The 20,127-nt window shown below is 44.8% G+C and overlaps 1 protein-coding gene across 2 annotated transcripts in view; it reads left to right on the plus strand.

Moving 5' to 3' along the window:
- LOC120062097 (RING finger protein 44-like) overlaps positions 1-20,127 on the plus strand; it is a 37,112-nt gene that overhangs the window by 10,483 nt on the left and 6,502 nt on the right. Inside the window, exons 3-9 of one of the 2 annotated variants that reach the window (XM_039011906.1) lie at positions 206-431; positions 730-897; positions 5,185-5,361; positions 10,208-10,375; positions 13,340-13,455; positions 13,692-13,779; positions 17,613-17,734. In XM_039011906.1, the coding sequence (XP_038867834.1) occupies positions 206-431; positions 730-897; positions 5,185-5,361; positions 10,208-10,375; positions 13,340-13,455; positions 13,692-13,779; positions 17,613-17,734 (1,065 nt within the window). The remainder of the gene's footprint in view (positions 1-205; positions 432-729; positions 898-5,184; positions 5,362-10,207; positions 10,376-13,339; positions 13,456-13,691; positions 13,780-17,612; positions 17,735-20,127) is intronic. The other variant, XM_039011907.1, reaches the window with a different exon arrangement.

Raw genomic sequence — 20,127 nt, forward strand, 5'->3', positions numbered from 1 at the left:
AGCTGTTGTTTTGGGACCTTGTTTCCCACTAAACATCTCTAACTTGTAATGTTCATAAAAAAAAATTATGTAATAAAACGACAACATTACTTTAAAGGCAATCTAAGTATACCCTAAACAATTTCATACACTTTTTTAAATTTTTATTTATTTAATACATGGTATGCCTGATGTTTCACGATGTGCTACCTTGATGTTCCTGCAGCCCGCCAGTGAGACGACAGTGGGGGAGTCGAGACCGACCGGTTGTACTGCACAGCGCCTTGCTCCAGGACTTCCACCACCCTCTCTTCTCCCAGCAACATCAGCAGGTTCTTTTAGATGAGTCCAGACAATACAGCCACGCCAGTGCACCGCCACGCATGCTTCACCCTGCCGCACACCCACCTCAGCATCAACAGACCCCCATCATGGTGGAGCTACACGATCAGGTACGTAGGTACCACACCGCTGTAGTAGTGGGGACAGAAGATTAAAAGGTGATGTCCAGATGGGCCCTGGTCCACTTTCATTACTATCACAGTGTATGTTGTTGTCTAGCTAATTGGAATTCACGCTGGTTTAAGATCGGGCCCGGATGTGGGTTATTTATGCCGTTCGTTAGGCTCTATGGTACCGTGAGCTGTGGAGAAAGAGCCTATGTGAATATGATACGCAGGACAGTCTTCAAAATTACACTTATGAAGTTTGAAAAATTGTCTGAATTACTGTTTTCTCTCTTGTACCAAGATGCACCAGGAATCCGTTCCAATCTCTTACACTGTTACCACGGTGACGACGCACGGTTTCCCCATCCACACCGGGCAACCTCTCCCAGGGTGCAACAGTCAGCAGCTCCCAGCATGCTCGGTAATGTTCAGCGGACAGCTCTCTCTGCTCTGCTGCCTTCCTCCTCCTGTGAGTTTGAAAAGGAAGAGCTGGAATGTCAGTGACGTCCATGTCAGCAACGCACCATACCCACTGTTACTACACCGCTTCCTACGCACCATAACCACTGTTAATACACCGCTTCCTACCCACCATACCCACTGTTAATACACCGCTTCCTACGCACCGTACCCACTGTTAATACACCGCTTCCTACGCACCATACCCACTGTTAATACACCGCTTCCTACGCACCGTACCCACTGTTAATACACCGCTTCCTACGCACCGTACCCACTGTTAATACACCGCTTCCTACCCACCATACCCACTGTTAATACACCGCTTCCTACGCACCATACCCACTGTTAATACACCGCTTCCTACGCACCGTACCCACTGTTAATACACCGCTTCCTACGCACCGTACCCACTGTTAATACACCGCTTCCTACGCACCGTACCCACTGTTAATACACCGCTTCCTACGCACCGTACCCACTGTTAATACACCGCTTCCTACGCACCGTACCCACTGTTAATACACCGCTTCCTACCCACCATACCCACTGTTAATACACCGCTTCCTACGCACCGTACCCACTGGTAATACACCGCTTCCTACGCACCGTACCCACTGGTAATACACCGCTTCCTACGCACCGTACCCACTGGTAATACACCGCTTCCTACGCACCGTACCCACTGTTAATACACCGCTTCCTACGCACCGTACCCACTGTTAATACACCGCTTCCTACGCACCGTACCCACTGTTAATACACCGCTTCCTACGCACCGTACCCACTGTTAATACACCGCTTCCTACGCACCGTACCCACTGTTAATACACCGCTTCCTACGCACCGTACCCACTGTTAATACACCGCTTCCTACGCACCGTACCCACTGTTAATACACCGCTTCCTACGCACCGTACCCACTGTTAATACACCGCTTCCTACGCACCGTACCCACTGTTAATACACCGCTTCCTACGCACCGTACCCACTGTTAATACACCGCTTCCTACGCACCGTACCCACTGTTAATACACCGCTTCCTACGCACCGTACCCACTGTTAATACACCGCTTCCTACCCACCGTACCCACTGTTAATACACCGCTTCCTACCCACCGTACCCACTGTTAATACACCGCTTCCTACCCACCGTACCCACTGTTAATACACCGCTTCCTACCCACCGTACCCACTGTTAATACACCGCTTCCTACGCACCGTACCCACTGTTAATACACCGCTTCCTACGCACCGTACCCACTGTTAATACACCGCTTCCTACGCACCGTACCCACTGTTAATACACCGCTTCCTACGCACCGTACCCACTGTTAATACACCGCTTCCTACGCACCGTACCCACTGTTAATACACCGCTTCCTACGCACCGTACCCACTGTTAATACACCGCTTCCTACGCACCGTACCCACTGTTAATACACCGCTTCCTACGCACCGTACCCACTGTTAATACACCGCTTCCTACGCACCGTACCCACTGTTAATACACCGCTTCCTACGCACCGTACCCACTGTTAATACACCGCTTCCTACGCACCGTACCCACTGTTAACTTCTACTTGGTCACAATCCTGGATCCGGGAGCACCCTCATCAGTAAAAAAGCTGACTAGCATAGCCTAGCATAGCGCCACAAGTAAATACTAGCATCTAAATATCATTAAATCACAAGTCCAAGACACCAGATGAAAGATACACATCTTGTGAATCCAGCCATCATTTCTGATTTTTAAAATGTTTTACAGGGAAGACACTATGTATTTCTATTAGCTAACCACGATAGCAAAAGACACAACTTTTGTTTCCCACCATTTTTTTCCTGCATAGGTAGCTATCACAATTTCGACCAAATAAAGATATAAATAGTCACTAACCAAGAAACAACTTCATCAGATGACAGTCTGATAACATATTTATTGTATAGCATATGTTTTGTTAGAAAAATGTGCATATTTCAGGTATAAATCATAGTTTTACATTGCAGCCACCATCACAACTCTCACCAAAGCAGCTAGAATAACTACAGAGACCAACGTGAATGACCTAAATACTCATCATAAAACATTTATGAAAAATACACAGCGTACAGCAAATGAAAGACAAAGATCTTGTGAATCCAGCCAATATTTCAGATTTTTTAAGTGTTTTACAGCGAAAACACAATATAGCATTATATTAGCTTACTACAATAGCCAACCACACAACAGCATTGATTCAAGCCAACAATAGCGATAACGAATAAACCAGCAAAAGATATTAATTTTTTCACTAACCTTCTCAAACTTCTTCAGATGACAGTCCTATAACATCATATTACACAATACATATAGAGTTTGTTCGAAAATTTGCATATTTAGGTGCACAAATCGTGGTTATACAATGAGAATAGTAGCCAAGCTGCCAACAAAATGTCGGGAGAAATCTTGGGAGAGGCACCTAATCTAATCAGTAACTAATCATCAACTTGACTAAAAAATACAGGTTGGACAGCAAATGAAAGATACATTAGTTCTTAATGCAACCGCTGTTTTAGATTTTTTAAATTAACGTTACTACGACATACAGCGTGCGTTAAAGCGAGACCGCACCGAAATTAATGGCGGAATAGTTTGACATTTTTCAACAGAACAACGAATTAACATCATAAATAGTTCTTACTTTTTGATGAGCTTCCATCAGAATCTTGGGCAAGTTGTCCTTTGTCCAGAAGAATCGTTGCTCGGTTGTAGATTGTCGCCTTCAACTTTGGAATTAGCAGTAAACATTAGCCATGTGGCGAAGACGTGCCCAACTCACTATAACGCAGCACAAAGAAATATCCGAAAATCGCAATATACTGATATAAACTGATATAACTCGGTTTAAAATAACTACATTGACGTTTTTAACACCTATATCGAATAAAATCAGAGCCGGATATATCTAAGGCCTATAACGAGAGCTTTCCAGAACGCCATCCTGAGGTCTGTCTTGCGTCATGGCGAATGTTGAAAAGAGTGCACCCCACGTTCCAAGACCCTTTATATGGCCTCAGATCTGCCTAGCAACTCCATTCCAATTCTCACTGCTTGCTGACTTCTAGGGGAAGGCCTATGCAGTGCATGTCAACCAATAGAATACATGAAATTAATAAACTGACCCTAGAACAGACTGCCTGATTTCAGATTTCTCACTTCCTGACAGGAAGTTTGCTCCAACTTGAGTTCTGTTTTACTCACAGATATAATTCAAACGGTTTTAGAAACTAGAGAGTGTTTTCTATCCAATAGTAATAATAATATGCATATTGTACGAGCAAGAATAGAGTACGAGGCAGTTTAATTTGGGAACGAATTTTTACAAAGTGAAAACAGCACCCCCTATTGAGAAAAGGTTAACACACCATACCGCTGTTAACACACCATACCGCTGTTAACACACCATACCGCTGTTAACACACCATACCGCTGTTAACACACCATACCGCTGTTAACACACCATACCGCTGTTAACACACCATACCGCTGTTAACACACCATACCGCTGTTAACACACCATACCGCTGTTAACACACCATACCGCTGTTAACACACCATACCGCTGTTAACACACCATACCGCTGTTAACACACCATACCGCTGTTAACACACCATACCGCTGTTAACACACCATACCGCTGTTAACACACCATACCGCTGTTAACACACCATACCGCTGTTAACACACCATACCGCTGTTAACACACCATACCGCTGTTAACACACCATACCGCTGTTAACACACCATACCACTACCGTCTTGTTCACTGTCGATGTAGCACCCCTACCAACACTGCTTCTTTCTTATGCTATTTAGCGGCACAATCTTTGCAAATACTTTTGATATCATTGCATCTGAGCTGTGGACATATTCACTCCTGCCCAGGTGTTTGTGTAGAGTTAAGGATTGGCCATATTTGGCTGGTAAATACTCATAGAACCGACAAGGTAAACATCTGTCGTTCTGCCCCTGAACAAGGCAGTTAACCCCACTGTTCCTCGGTAGGCCGTCATTGTAAATAAGAATTTGTTCTCAACTGATTTGCCTCGTTAAATAAAGGTTTAAAAAAATATATATAATAAAAGATTAATAGATTGCTTATAATCCATAGATGCTTATTTTCTTACTGCTTTGATTTATGTAGAAGTGGTTTCTTGAGGACGGCCTTGCCAGTCTAGTTCTGTATGGTTAAACACTGTTTATTATTACATTTTTCTGTGTGTTCTGTCTGTGTTTTTCTCCTCCTCTTTTTCTAGCTCATCCAAGCCTGTACAATGCAGCATTTGCCAGTGTCTTACCAAGCTTTCCCACCCCTGATCTCCAGCGAACATTTTATATTGCACCCCAACCCTCCGGGGCCGCCCCCCCACCAGCCTCCTCACCTTACTCGTCTCAGCCAGTTTCTCCCTCTCCAGAGGCAGCACCCACGCATGGTGAGTACCCCCTATATAGTGCACTACTTTTGACCAGGGCCCTATTCCCTGTATAGTGCACTACTTTTGACCAGGGCCTTATTCCCTATATAGTGCACTACTTTTGACCAGGGCCCTATTCCCTGTATAGTGCACTACTTTTGACCAGGGCCCTATTCCCTATATAGTGCACTACTTTAGACCAGGGCCTTATTCCCTATATAGTGCCCTACTTTAGACCAGGGCCTTATTCCCTATATAGTGCACTACTTTTGACCAGGGCCCTATTCCCTATATAGTGCACTACTTTTGACCAGGGCCTTATTCCCTATATAGTGCACTACTTTTGACCAGGGCCCTATTCCCTATATAGTGCACTACTTTTGACCAGGGCCCTATTCCCTATATAGTGCACTACTTTTGACCAGGGCCCTATTCCCTATATAGTGCACTACTTTAGACCAGGCACCTATTCCCTATATAGTGCACTACTTTTGACCAGGGCCCTATTCCCTATATAGTGCACTACTTTTGACCAGGGCCTTATTCCCTATATAGTGCACTACTTTTGACCAGGGCCTTATTCCCTATATAGTGCACTACTTTTGACCAGGGCCCTATTCCCTATATAGTGCACTACTTTTGACCAGGGCCTTATTCCCTATATAGTGCACTACTTTTGACCAGGGCCCTATTCCTTATATAGTGCACTACTTTTGACCAGGGCCCTATTCCCTATATAGTGCACTACTTTTGACCAGGGCCCTATTCCCTATATAGTGCATTACTTTTGACCAGGGCCCTATTCCCTATATAGTGCACTATTTTTGACCAGGGCCCTATTCCCTATATAGTGCACTATTTTAGACCAGAGCCCTATTCCCTATATAGTGCACTATTTTTGACCAGGGCCTATGGGGTTCTGGTCAAAAGTAATAATCAATTATTACACTTTTATAGTGCTATTCATTACATTAAAAAAATCTCAAAGCGCTTTAAAGTAACAAAACAATACAGATAAACCAACATGATAGACAGTCGTTAGAAAGTTCATGGCTTGAAGTCTGAGGGAGGTGGCCTCGCAGGGAGAGAAAGTCTGGGGGCAGGAAGGCAGCACGGTCTCTTCAAGGTGTCTTGTTTTCTCTGGCTTTTCCATCGTTCATAGAGCCACTGCAGATATGCATCTGTTGGTCACAGATACCTTAAAAGAAAGGTAGGGGCGTGGATCAGAAAACCAGTCAGTATCTGGTGTGACCACCATTTGCCTCATGCAGCTCGACACATCTCCTTCACATAGAGTTGATCAGGCTGTTGATTGTGGCCTGTGGAATGTTGTCCCACTCTTCAATGGCTATGCAAAGTTGCTGGATATTGGCGGGAACTGGAACACGCTGTCGTGCACGTCGATCCAGAGCATCCCAAACATGCTCAATGGGTGACACGTCTGGTGAGTATTCAGGCCGTGGAAGAACTGGGACATTTTCAGCTACCAGGAATTGTGACATGGGGCCGTGCATTATCATGCTGAAACATGAGGTGATGGCGGTGGATGAATGGCTCGATAATGGGCCTTAGCATCTCGTCACGGTATCTCTGTGCATTCAAATTGCCATCGATAAAATGCAGTTGTGTTTGTTGTCCGTAGCTTATACCTGCCCATACCATAACCCCACCGCCACCATGGGGCACTCTGTTCACAACGTTGACATCCGCAAACTGCTCGCCCACGCAACGCCATACACACTGTCTGCCATCTGCCTGGTGCAGTTGAAACCGAGAGGAATCTGTGAAGCGCTCACTTCTCCAGCGTGCCAGTGCCCATCGAAGGTGAGCATTTGCCCAACGAAGTCGATTACAACGTCGAACTGCAGTCAGGTCAAGACCCTGGTGAGGACGACTAACACACAGATGAGCTTCCCTGAGACGGTTTCTGACAGTTTGAAGAAATTCTTCAGATTTGCAAACCCACAGTTTCATCAGCTCGTCTCAGACGATCCCGCAGGTGAAGAAGCCGGATATGGAGGTCCTGGGCTGGCTTGGCTACACGTGGTCTGCGGCTGTGAGGCCGGTTGGATGTACTGCCAACTTCTCTAAAACGATGTTGGAGGCTGCATATGGTAGAGAAATTAACTTTAAATTCTCTGGCAACTGCCCTGGTGGACATTCCTGCAGTCAGCATGCCAATTGCACGCTCCCTCAACTTGAGACATCTGTGGCATTGTGTTGTGACAAAACTGCACATTTTAAGTGGCCTTTTATTGTCCCCCAACACAAGGTGCACCTGTGTAATGATCATGCTGTTTAATCAGCTTCTTGATATGCCACACCTGTCAGGTGGATGGATTATCTTGGCAAAGGAGAAAAGCTCATGAACAGGGTTGTAAACAAATTTGTGCACAAAATTTCAGAGAAATAAGTTTTGTGCGTATAGAGCATTTCTGGGATTTTTTATTTCATCTCATGAAACATGAGACCAACACTTGCGTTGACAGTAATGGAGGTGAGGATGGACTCAAGGGTTGATGTGTAAAAAAACAGATCAGGATTGACTGGGGGATGATTTTTTATTTTTTTGACACCATTGGCCTCATGGTGAAATTCCTGAGCGGTTTCCTTCCTCTCCGGCAACTGAGTTAGGAGGACACCTGTGTCTTTGTAGTGACTTGGTGTATTGATACACCATCCAAAGTGTAATATTTTCACCATGCTCAAAGGGGTATTCAATGTCTGCTTTTTTTTTTTTTTTTTATGCATCTACCAATAAGTGCCTCTCTTTGCGAGGCATTAGAAAACCTCCCTGGTCTTTGTGGTTGAATCTGTGTTGGATATTCACTGCTCAAACTGAGGGACCTTACAGATAATTGTATGTGTGGAGTACAGAGATGAGAGTCATTCAAAAAATAATATTAAACACTGTTATTGTACACACAGTGAGTCCATGCAACTTATTATGTGACTTGTTAAGCACATTTTTTACTCCTGAACTTAAGGCTTGCTACAGCAAAGGGGTTGAATAATTATTAACTCAAGACATTTCATCTTATTTGTAATTCATTTTAAAAAAGTTTCTAAAAACACAAATCCACTTTGACATTGTGGGATATTGCGTGTAGGCCAGTGACACAAAATCTCAATTTAATACATTTTGATGTGTATAGTGATGTGTATATTGTATAGTATATATTGATGTGAATATTGATGTGTATAGTGTATAGTGTATATACATGTGTATATTGATGTGTATAGTGTATATTGATGTGCATAGTGCATATTGATATGTATACAGCACAACATTTGGTAAAGTCAAGGGGTGTGAATACTTTCCTGAAGGCACTGTATGTCCATTATAATTTCTACATACTTTCTATCAAGTTGTAGACGTTCAAGAGTGGCCTGGGGTGTTTTTTTTGTTTTGTCTGATGTAAGGAATAGGCTTTGGGACAGAACCCCTGTCTGTTTCAAATAACATTAGAAGTACGCCTCATGTCATCTAGTACACAAACACAGTAGTTGATCCACATGAATAAAAAAGTGAAGAATCAATCAATCAAATGTATTTATATAGCCCTTCTTACATCAGCTGATATCTCAAAGTGCTGTACAGAAACCCAGCCTAAAACCCCAAACAGCAAGCAATGCAGGTGTAGAAGCACGGTGGCTAGGAAAGACTCCCTAGAAAGGCCAGAACCTAGTGTAACCGATGTGAAATGGCTAGCTAGTTAGCGGTGGTGCGCGCTAATAGCGTTTCAATCGGTGACGTCACTCGCTCAGACCTTGAAGTAGTGGTTCCCCTTGCTCTGCAAGGGCCGCGGCTTTTGTGGAGCGATGGGTAACAATGCTTTGTGGGTGACTGTTGTTGTGTGCAGAGGGTCCCTGGTTCGCGCCTGGGTCGGGGCGAGGGGACGGACGTAAAGTTAAACTGTTACACTAGGAACAAACCTAGAGAGGAACCAGACTATGAGGGGAGGCCTGTCCTCTTCTGGCTGTGCAGGGTGGAGATTATAACAGAACATGGCCAAGATGTTCAAATGTTCATAGATGACCAGCAGGGCCAAATAATAAGAGCCAGGAGGGGTCGGGAGACACTGTGGCCCCGTCCGACGATACCCCCGGACAGGGCCAAACAGGCAGGATATAACCCCACCCACTTTGCCAAAGCACAGCCCCCACACCACTAGAGGGATATCTTCAACCACCAACTTACCATCCTGAGACAAGGCCGAGTAGTATAGCTCACAAAGATCTCCCCCACGGCACAACCCAAGGGGGGTGGGCACCAACCCGGACAGGAAGATCACGTCATTGACTCAACCCACTCAAGTGACCCTCCTAGGGACGGCATGGAAGAGCACCAGTAAGCCAGTGACTCAGCCCCTGTAATAGGGTTAGTGGCAGAGAATCCCAGTGGAGATAGGGGAACCGGCCAGGCAGAAACAGCAAGGGCGGTTCATTGCTCCAGTGCCTTTCTGTCAACTTCACACTCCTGGGTCAGACTACACTCAATCATAGGACCTACTGAAGAGATGAGTCTTCAATAAAGACTTAAAGACCATTCCATAAAAATTTAGCTCTATAGGAGAAAGCCCTGCCTCCAGCTGTTTGCTAAGAAATTCTAGGGACAATAAGGAGGCCTGTGTCTTGTGACCCTAGTGTACGTGTAGGTATGTACGGCAGGACCAAATCGGAAAGATAGGTAGGAGCAAGCCCATGTAATGCTTAGGATTTATTTAGTGTATGAACCAAATGCTTCTATTGCTTTCAGTGGTACTTTCTGTATAGTAGTTGATCCTCATGAAGGAATGAGTTAGAATGTATGAAACCTGACTGTTTTAGTTCACTCACACTCATTCCCTCTCCCCTCGGCCAGCCTCTCCAGAGGGTAGAGAATGAAGTGGACCTCAGGGGGGACCAGCATCCATTAGGAACGTTCTCTTACCCTGCCTCGAGTCACCACCACCCATCAGCGATGCCTCCCTCTGTCCCCCTCCAGTACCTCCCTCAGGAGCCTCTGCACCAGGAGATTCCCTTCTCAGTGGTAAGGCTTTACCTCACACCTGCCCTTCCCATTGGTAAGGCTTTACCTCCCACCTGCCCTTCTCAGTGGTAAGGCTTTACCTCCCACCTGCCCTTCTCAGTGGTAAGGCTTTACCTCCCACCTGCCCTTCTCAGTGGTAAGGCTTTACCTCACACCTGCCCTTCTCAGTGGTAAGGCTTTACCTCCCACCTGCCCTTCTCAGTGGTAAGGCTTTACCTCCCACCTGCCCTTCTCAGTGGTAAGGCTTTACCTCCCACCTGCCCTTCTCAGTGGTAAGGCTTTACCTCCCACCTGCCCTTCTCAGTGGTAAGGCTTTACCTCCCACCTGCCCTTCTCAGTGGTAAGGCTTTACCTCCCACCTGCCCTTCTCAGTGGTAAGGCTTTACCTCCCACCTGCCCTTCTCAGTGGTAAGGCTTTACCTTCCACCTGCCCTTCTCAGTGGTAAGGCTTTACCTCCCACCTGCCCTTCTCAGTGGTAAGGCTTTACCTCCCACCTGCCCTTCTCAGTGGTAAGGCTTTACCTCCCACCTGCCCTTCTCAGTGGTAAGGCTTTACCTCCCACCTGCCCTTCTCAGTGGTAAGGCTTTACCTCCCACCTGCCCTTCTCAGTGGTAAGGCTTTACCTCCCACCTGCCCTTCTCAGTGGTAAGGCTTTACCTCCCACCTGCCCTTCTCAGTGGTAAGGCTTTACCTCACACCTGCCCTTCTCAGTGGTAAGGCTTTACCTCACACCTGCCCTTCTCAGTGGTAAGGCTTTACCTCATATAGAGCTAGCTAGCTGAACCAGTATCTGATTGAAACTCACCAGCAACTATCGTCATTTCTCCTGTTATGTTCGATTCAGAGTAAATACATTTTATTTTTATGAATATGTATATACATACATACTTCCCCAGAGTCAGATGAACTTGTGAATACCATTGTTATGTCTCTGTGTCCAGTATGAAGGAAGTTAAAGGTAGATATTAGTGCCGAGCGATTAACCGACTTTCGGGTTATTAAACAACTAATTGACCCAAATTCCATTTTAGTTCGTTTTTGTTTATGAGCCCAACGTGCCGTTTCTCTAGAGAGAAATCAAATCGAACTATGTGAGATACTAGGCTGAACGGAGTTGTAGTTTTCCTTAAACAAATATTCAACCTACCCGCAGAAATGTGATAATTAACTACAATGACCATAATCGGTGCGTCAGTTTTTTTTCCAACTCCGAGACGGATCAGCGAGGAAGAGGCGAAGCAAGAGGTTTCACTCTCGCCTAAATCGATCCAAAAATAAGCCCAGTGTGTTTTCTAAATGCTTATTTTGGACGCCAGCCTTCCCGCCCTTGGAACAACAACTCCCATTGTTAGGGCATAAGACATAAGCATCTTCTCATTGTGTACAGATTTAGGACGGATACACTTGTACACAACTTTAGGTTAGATACACACGGACCGCATGAGAAAGGAATGTACTCAACACAATGACGAGAAGGACAGACACAGTTCGTGAAAGTATAACCTTATCTACTTTGAAGAACTAGTAAAATGATTTTAAGTCAGACATTTCTGCAGCATACTTAGGCAGGCTAGCTAAGTAGGATGAATTAAGACAGTATAGTATGGGGGAGAACGTAACGTTCCATGGTCTGGCTGACGGCTTCTGCCTGAGCAGAGATGAGATGTTGACAATTTTTTTCATTCCTTATAGTCATCAAATTAAAAACGAAGTAATAAACACAACTTAAATATGTTATTATTTCATAGTAATTTCCAGGTTTCTGTTGATGTCTACCGAATATGGACCTGACCGAGACAATGGGATATTTTCAATGTTTTTGCAATAGAATGTTCACTATTTTTGGAATTTCCATTAAAAAGCTCAGTCATTGTAATATAATTTCATGTTGTTTTTTAAAAATCGAAAACCGTAGCTACATTTTTTAAATAATCGAATCCGAAACTAAAACCGACTTCAAAAAGCACTGATCACTCATCAGTAGATGTATACCCCTTATCTTTCATCAGTGAGAAATAATCGTTCAAATTAAGCAGTTTTGCACAGATCCATGTGCCAGTCGAAGACCTACTCTTCCTCTCCAGTTAGCTTACACACAGGTGTTGGAGCACGCTAGATGGCTAATTAGCACAGGTGCTGGGAGCACGCTAGATGGCTAATTAGCACAGGTGCTGGGAGCACGCTAGATGGCTAATTAGCACAGGTGCTGGGAGCACGCTAGGTGGCTAATTAGCACAGGTGCTGGGAGCACGCTAGGTGGCTAATTAGCACAGGTGCTGGGAGCACGCTAGGTGGCTAATTAGCACAGGTGCTGGGAGCACGCTAGGTGGCTAATTAGCACAGGTGCTGGGAGCACGCTAGATGGCTAATTAGCACAGGTGGCCGCGTCTTGTCTTCCGTAAACAAGCGATATGGCTGTGTGGGAACCCTAACCCTATAAAGTTTTGTAGTAATTTAACCTTTAAAAAAAAATGTTTTTATTATTTTTCGCTGATATAAAAGATACGTTCCTTATGTTTCCAAAACCGTACCGCACGCAATGTTTTTAACTTTCAAAACGAGCGTAGTTAGCATCTATAAATGTGTTAACCCTTCACAGTGGTAAGACCTCATGTCTTCACCATTGCACAGTTAGCAAAACCATAGAGCTATCTATCCCTAACCTATCCCAGTGGTAAAACTTCAGCTAGCTCAACGTAACCCATCGCAATGGTAAAACTTTAGCATAATTTCGCACAGAAAGCGTAGCATAGAGCTAGCTAACCTTTCCCAATGCTAGGACTTTGGCATCACTTCACACAGAAAGCATAGCATAGAGCTAGCTAACCTTTCCCAGTGGTAAGGATTGTAGAGCTAGCTAAAGCTACAGAGCTGGCGAAATTACCATTTAAATAACCAGCCACTTCCATAGGATAGTTCACAACCACCATGTTAACAGCTATATGTCTCTGTCTCCTGGTCAGCCATACCCCCACATGCTGCCGCGACGTGTCAGTGGCCACAGGTACCGGTTACAGCAGCCCCTGCCCCCCCCACCGCCGCCACCTCCCTACTACCCAGGCTTCCTGCCATACTTCCTGTGAGTATGACATTTAATACAGAACTAAATGATACACATTTTTTCAGCCCAAAGTCTTTCAGGACCTAGAATTGTACACCCATTTTTAAAGTGAAGTGCTAACGTAACTGAACATACACTCAGGAAAAGAAAAAAAAAAGTGAATATTTATAACCATCACCACCAATACGTTGCCTTTTTCCCCCCACTTTCTTATTTGATCTGGGTGTTTATGTGACTGTTCTGTCTCTGTGCAGGTCGCTGCTTCCTGTGGCTCCTACAGCAGTGGGACCAGCCATCAGTCTGGACCTGGATGTAGATGATGTGGAGATGGAGAACTATGAGGTGAGAGGACCAGGTCATCAATACACTTAGTGATTTATTTCTGTGTTTCTGTATTTTGTATCTGTGTATTATACACTGCTCAAAAAAATAAAGGGAACACTTAAACAACACAATGTAACTCCAAGTCAATCACACTTCTGTGAAATCAAACTGTCCACTTAGGAAGCAACACTGATTGACAATAAATTTCACATTTTATTTCACCTTTATTTAACCAGGTAGGCAAATTGAGAACACGTTCTCATTTACAATTGCGACCTGGCCAAGATAAAGCAAAGCAGTTCGATACATGGAGTAGAACAAACATACAGTCAATAATACAGTGAAAAAAATAAGTCTATATACAATGTGAGCAAGTGAGGTGAGATAAGGGAGGTGAAGGCAAACAAAATATATATAAAAATAAATAAAAATATAAAAAGGCCATGGTGGCGAAGTAAATACAATATAGCAAGTAAAAAAAAACACTGGAATGGTTGGTTTGCAGTGGAAGAAAGTGCAAAGTAGAGATAGAAATAATGGGGTGCAAAGGAGCAAAAATAAATAAATGAATACAGTAGGTAAAGAGGTAGTTGTTTGGGCTAAATTATAGATAGGCTATGTACAGGTGCAGTAATCTATGAGCTGCTCTGACAGCTGGTGCTTAAAGCTAGTGAGGGAGATAAGTGTTTCCAATTTCAGAGATTTTTGTAGTTCGTTCCAGTCATTGGCAGCAGAGAACTGGAATGAGAGGCGGCCAAAGGAAGAATTGGTTTTGGGGGTGACCAGAGAGATATACCTGCTGGAGCGCGTGCTACAGGTAGGTGCTGCTATGGTGACCAGCGAGCTGAGATAAGGGGGGACTTTACCTAGCAGGGTCTTGTAGATGACCTGGAGCCAGTGGGTTTGGCGACGAGTATGAAGCGAGGGCCAGCCAACGAGAGTGTACAGGTCGCAGTGGTGGGTAGTGTAAGGGGCTTTGGTGACAAAACGGATGGCACTGTGATAGACTGCATCCAATTTATTGAGTAGGGTATTGGAGGCTATTTTGTAAATGACATCACCGAAGTCGAGGATTGGTAGGATGGTCAGTTTTACAAGGGTATGTTTGGCAGCATGAGTGAAGGATGCTTTGTTGCGGAATAGGAAGCCAATTCTAGATTTAACTTTGGATTGGAGATGTTTGATGTGAGTCTGGAAGGAGAGTTTACAGTCTAACCAGACACCTAGGTATTTGTAGTTGTCCACATATTCTAAGTCAAAGCCGTCTAGAGTAGTGATGTTGGACAGGCGGGCAGGTGCAGGCAGCGATCGGTTGAAGAGCATGCATTTAGTTTTACTTGCATTTAAGAGCAGTTGGAGGCCACGGAAGGAGAGTTGTATGGCATTGAAGCTCGTCTGGAGGTTAGTTAACACAGTGTCCAAAGAAGGGCCAGAAGTATACAGAATGGTGTCGTCTGCGTAGAGGTGGATCAGAGACTCACCAGCAGCAAGAGCGACATCATTGATGTATGCAGAGAAAAGAGTCGTCCCGAGAATTGAACCCTGTGGCACCCCCATAGAGACTGCCAGAGGCCCGGACAACAGACCCTCCGATTTGACACACTGAACTCGATCAGAGAAGTAGTTGGTGAACCAGGCGAGGCAATCATTAGAGAAACCAAGGCTGTCGAGTCTGCCGATGAGGATGTGGTGATTGACAGAGTCAAAAGCCTTGGCCAGGTCAATGAATACGGCTGCACAGTATTGTTTCCTATCGATGGCGGTTAAGATATCGTTTATGACCTTGAGCGTGGCTGAGGTGCACCCGCTGTTGAGCAAATGGAATAGACAACAGGTGGAAATTATAGGCAATTAGCAAGACACCCCCAATAAAGGAGTGGTTCTGCAGGTGGTGACCACAGACCACTTCTCAGTTCCTATGCTTCCTGGCTGATGTTTTGGTCACTTTTGAATGCTGGCGGTGCTTTCACTCTAGTGGTAGCATGAGACGGAGTCTACAACCCACACAAGTGGCTCAGGTAGTGCAGCTCATCCAGGATGGCACATCAATGCGAGCTGTGGCAAGAAGGTTTGCTGTGTCTGTCAGCGTAGTGTCCAGAGCATGGAGGCGCTACCAGGAGACAGGCCAGTACATCAGGAGACGTGGAGGAGGCCGTAGGAGGGCAACAACCCAGCAGCAGGACCGCTACCTCCGCCTTTGTGCAAGGAGGAGCACTGCCAGAGCCCTGCAAAATGGCCTCCAGCAGGCCACAAATGTGCATGTGTCTGCTCAAACGGTCAGAAACAGACTCCATGAGGGTGGTATGAGGGCCCGACGTCCACAGGTGGGGGTTGTGCTTACAGCCCAACACCGTGCAGGACGTTTGGCATTTGCCAGAGAACACCAAGATTGACAAATTCGCCACTGGCGCCCTGTGCTCTTCACAGATGAAAGCAGGTTCACACTGAGCACATGTGACAGATGTGACAGAGTCTGGAGACGCCGTGGAGAACGTTCTGCTGCCTGCAACATCCTCCAGCATGACCGGTTTGGCGGTGGGTCAGTCATGGTGTGGGGTGGCATTTCTTTGAGGGGCTGCACAGCCCTCCATGTGCTCGCCAGAGGTAGCCTGACTGCCATTTAGGTACCGAGATGAGATCCTCAGACCCCTTGTGAGACCATATGCTGGTGCGGTTGGCCCTGGGTTCCTCCTAATGCAAGACAATGCTAGACCTCATGTGGCTGGAGTGTGTCAGCAGTTCCTGCAAGAGGAAGGCATTGATGCTATGGACTGGCCCGCCCGTTCCCCAGACCTGAATCCAATTGAGCACATCTGGGACATCATGTCTCGCTCCATCCACCAACGCCACGTTGCACCACAGACTGTCCAGGAGTTGGCGGATGCTTTAGTCCAGATCCCTCAGGAGACCATCTGCCACCTCATCAGGAGCATGCCCAGGCGTTGTAGGGAGGTCATACAGGCACGTGGAGGCCACACACACTACTGAGCCTCATTTTGACTTGTTTTAAGGACATTACATCAAAGTTGGATCAGCCTGTAGTGTGGTTTTCCACTTTAATTTTGAGTGTGACTCTAAATCCAGACCTCCATGGGTTGATAAATTTGATTTCCATTGATAATTTTTGTGTGATTTTGTTGTCAGCACATTCAACTATGTAAAGAAAAAAGTATTTAATAAGAATATTTCATTCATTCAGATCTAGGATGTGTTATTTTAGTGTTCCCTTTATTTTTTTGAGCAGTGTATTTGGGGCCAGTTGTTTTGGATGTTTTTTTTAACCTGTATTTCCAGAATTATCCGCTAGGTTTTCTGCAGGTAGAAAATCCTAGGAAATCGTCTTTAGCTAGAACACAATCCAATCAATATCAGTTTGTGCGCAAGTGTTTGGGGAGGGGGGGTGTTGCCTAAGCCAGGGGAGGCGTAGCTCTACGAATGTTAATGACAAAAAGGTTATTATTTGGCAGGGAGTATTATTTGTAGATCAGTGATTCTACACATCACTTTGATCAAGCCGATCCTCTCCAGCGGACTCGGAAGTTAAATATAGGTAAAATAGGGGGCAGTTTAGGTGGACCCCCCCACCTAACACTCACAACCATTGATTGATTGATTGGAGACCACTTGTGTAAATTAAAGAGGCTGGGTTTCTGTACAGCACTTTGAGATATCAGCTGATGTACGAAGGGCTATATAAATACATTTGATTTGATTTGAAAGACCATTTCCTTTAATTTTCTACCTGCAGCAAACCTAGTGGATAATGCTGGTCATACCGGTCAATATAAATGTAAATAAACCAAAACAACTGGCCTTAATTAAATATGTATGTCTCTCACACCCCCTCTCAGGCATTACTGAACCTGGCTGAACGGCTGGGAGAGGCTAAACCACGAGGAATTACCAAGGCAGACATTGAACAGCTTCCATCCTACAGGTTCAACCTCGACAACCATCAATCTGAACAAACGCTGTAAGATAATCTTCTACTGCCTTGTCTTGTGTTATACCACCCACCCACCATCTGACTGGCTGGCCAAGTAGGGCTGGGCAGAAGAAAAATCATTTGTTTAGTCTCTGTAAAAAAAACAAGAGGAAAGCCAAGAGCAGATGACCGGTAATGAAGGTGGGGACCAATCACTTCAGTCTTATACAGTATTTTACTATATACCGGTATTGATGCACAGACCGGTTTGGGCTTTTAATTTCTTTAACGGTATTTAAAAAATTTGGTTTGTTAAATGTGATGCCAAATTCCCCCGCCCCCCTCGTGCGCCAAGCCCCGCCCCCTCACGTGATACGCCCCGCCCCCTTGTGCGCCAAGCCCCGCCCCCTGTCACTCAAGGAGAGAGCAGCTGCTTGACCACGGAGACAGGAACCCTTTCTTGTCGTTCACTCTGCAATCTGCATGGTCAGATAGATGTTGGTGACAACTAGTGATGCACCGATTTTAACAGTTTTGGCCGATACCGATATCTGATATTTTCCCTGCCCAAAAAATTATACCAATATTAAACATTTTAGCGGCCTTTTAAACGTTGTAGGACAGTTAAATAGTTAACACACACACACATATGGGCGCAGCTGTCTAAGGCACTGCAAGAGTCGTCACTACAGTCCCTGGTTCGAATCCAGGGTGTATCACATCCGGCCGTGATTGGGAGTCCCATAGGGCGGCACACAATTGGCCCAGCATCGTCCGGGTTTGGCCGAGGTAGGTCGTCATTGTAAATACGAATTTGTTCTTAACTGACCTAGTTAAATAAAGGTTACACACACACACAAAAAAGTTATTTTGTTGGCATTTACGTATGTTCCCATTACCAGTAAAACATAATCAAAACCTATTTCTTTCACTTACTTGCTGTTTCGTTGTTCAGTCGTTTCATTCAACCAGGATTTCTATGGAACGCCGTTTGGGTCTTTGCTGTTCGGGTCTTTGCGTGTTGACCAATCAGGACCTGAATATGACTGCACGTCACATAATAAGGATTAGGCACAATAGTGGAATTTGCGGTTTACCTTCATTGACAGTGATGCAAATGAATACAAATAGTAGAATTATGCCATACTTTTATTTTGAAGGCTAACCTCAAAGTCAACTATTGTGGCTAGCTTCACATAGATAGGTCCGACCACCATTAATCAAATAAGAACTGTCTTATAAATTAGGGTTATTTTAGATGATAACACCTAGCTATATAGTTAGCTAGCTAACTATAGCTACTGAAACAGATGTCGTTTTGCTATGTTTTGGGGGACGAACATTGTTTGCATCCATGAGCTAGCTAGCTTTGTTTATGACCAGAACTGTAGGTGCACGAGACAACTTTACCAGCATCATAGCATACGTATCGATGGATCATTGACATATGAAATATGAGTGGTAGTGTAATCAATGTGTAATAACTACGTAAAAAATGTATGAACACGTTAAATTATTGTGGCTAGCTTCACAACATATAACCCGGTCCGGTCGAGCATCACTAGCCAGATGAAGCTAGCTGGCTGCTTATAACGCTAGCTTTGGGCAACAGGGTTAAGTAGCTGGCTAGCTATTTATTTTCATGAACTGAAGTTCAATTTCAATTTGAACAGGCGAACAACAAGTGGCAACCTAGCTAATACTTAAATCAAATTGAATTGATCACATACAAGTTTAGCAGATGTTAATGCGAGTGAAGCGAAATGCTTGTGCTTCTAGTTCCGACAGTGCAGTATTTTCTAACAAGTAATCCACCGACTATCTAATACACACAAATGTAAAAGGATGAATAAGAATATGTACATATAAATATATGGATGAGCGATGGCCGTGCGGCATAGGCAAGATGCAGTAGAGGGTGTAGAATACAGTGTATACATATGAGATGAGTAATGTAGGATATGTAGACATTATTAAAGTGACGTTAATTAAAGTGACTAGTGATACCTTTATTAAATCCATTTATTAAATGTATTAAAGTGGCCAGAGATTTGAGTCTGTATGTTGGCAGCAGCCACTCAATGTTAGTGGTGGCTGTTTAACCGTCTGATGGCCTTGACATAGAAGCTGTTTTTCAGTCTCTCGGTCCCAGCTTTGATGCACCTGTACTGACCTCACCTTCTGGATGATAGCGGGGTGAACAGGCAGCAGACATTGTGGGCTAGGTTAGGAATGCTGTGTTGCACGTGTAGCGCAACATTTTACGTGACTTCATTACGTCATGTACCTACATTATATAGGTATGCACGTCAGCTTTGACATCGGCGTTAAGCTAGACATCGACCGATGTTGGCATTTTTAGCTAATATCGTCCGATTCCGATATGTTCGCCAATATATTGTGCATCCCTAGTGACAACGATGCTGCTTTCGACAAGCGTT

Source organism: Salvelinus namaycush, chromosome 17 (assembly GCF_016432855.1).
Source record: "Salvelinus namaycush isolate Seneca chromosome 17, SaNama_1.0, whole genome shotgun sequence".
Classification (NCBI taxonomy): domain Eukaryota; kingdom Metazoa; phylum Chordata; class Actinopteri; order Salmoniformes; family Salmonidae; genus Salvelinus; species Salvelinus namaycush.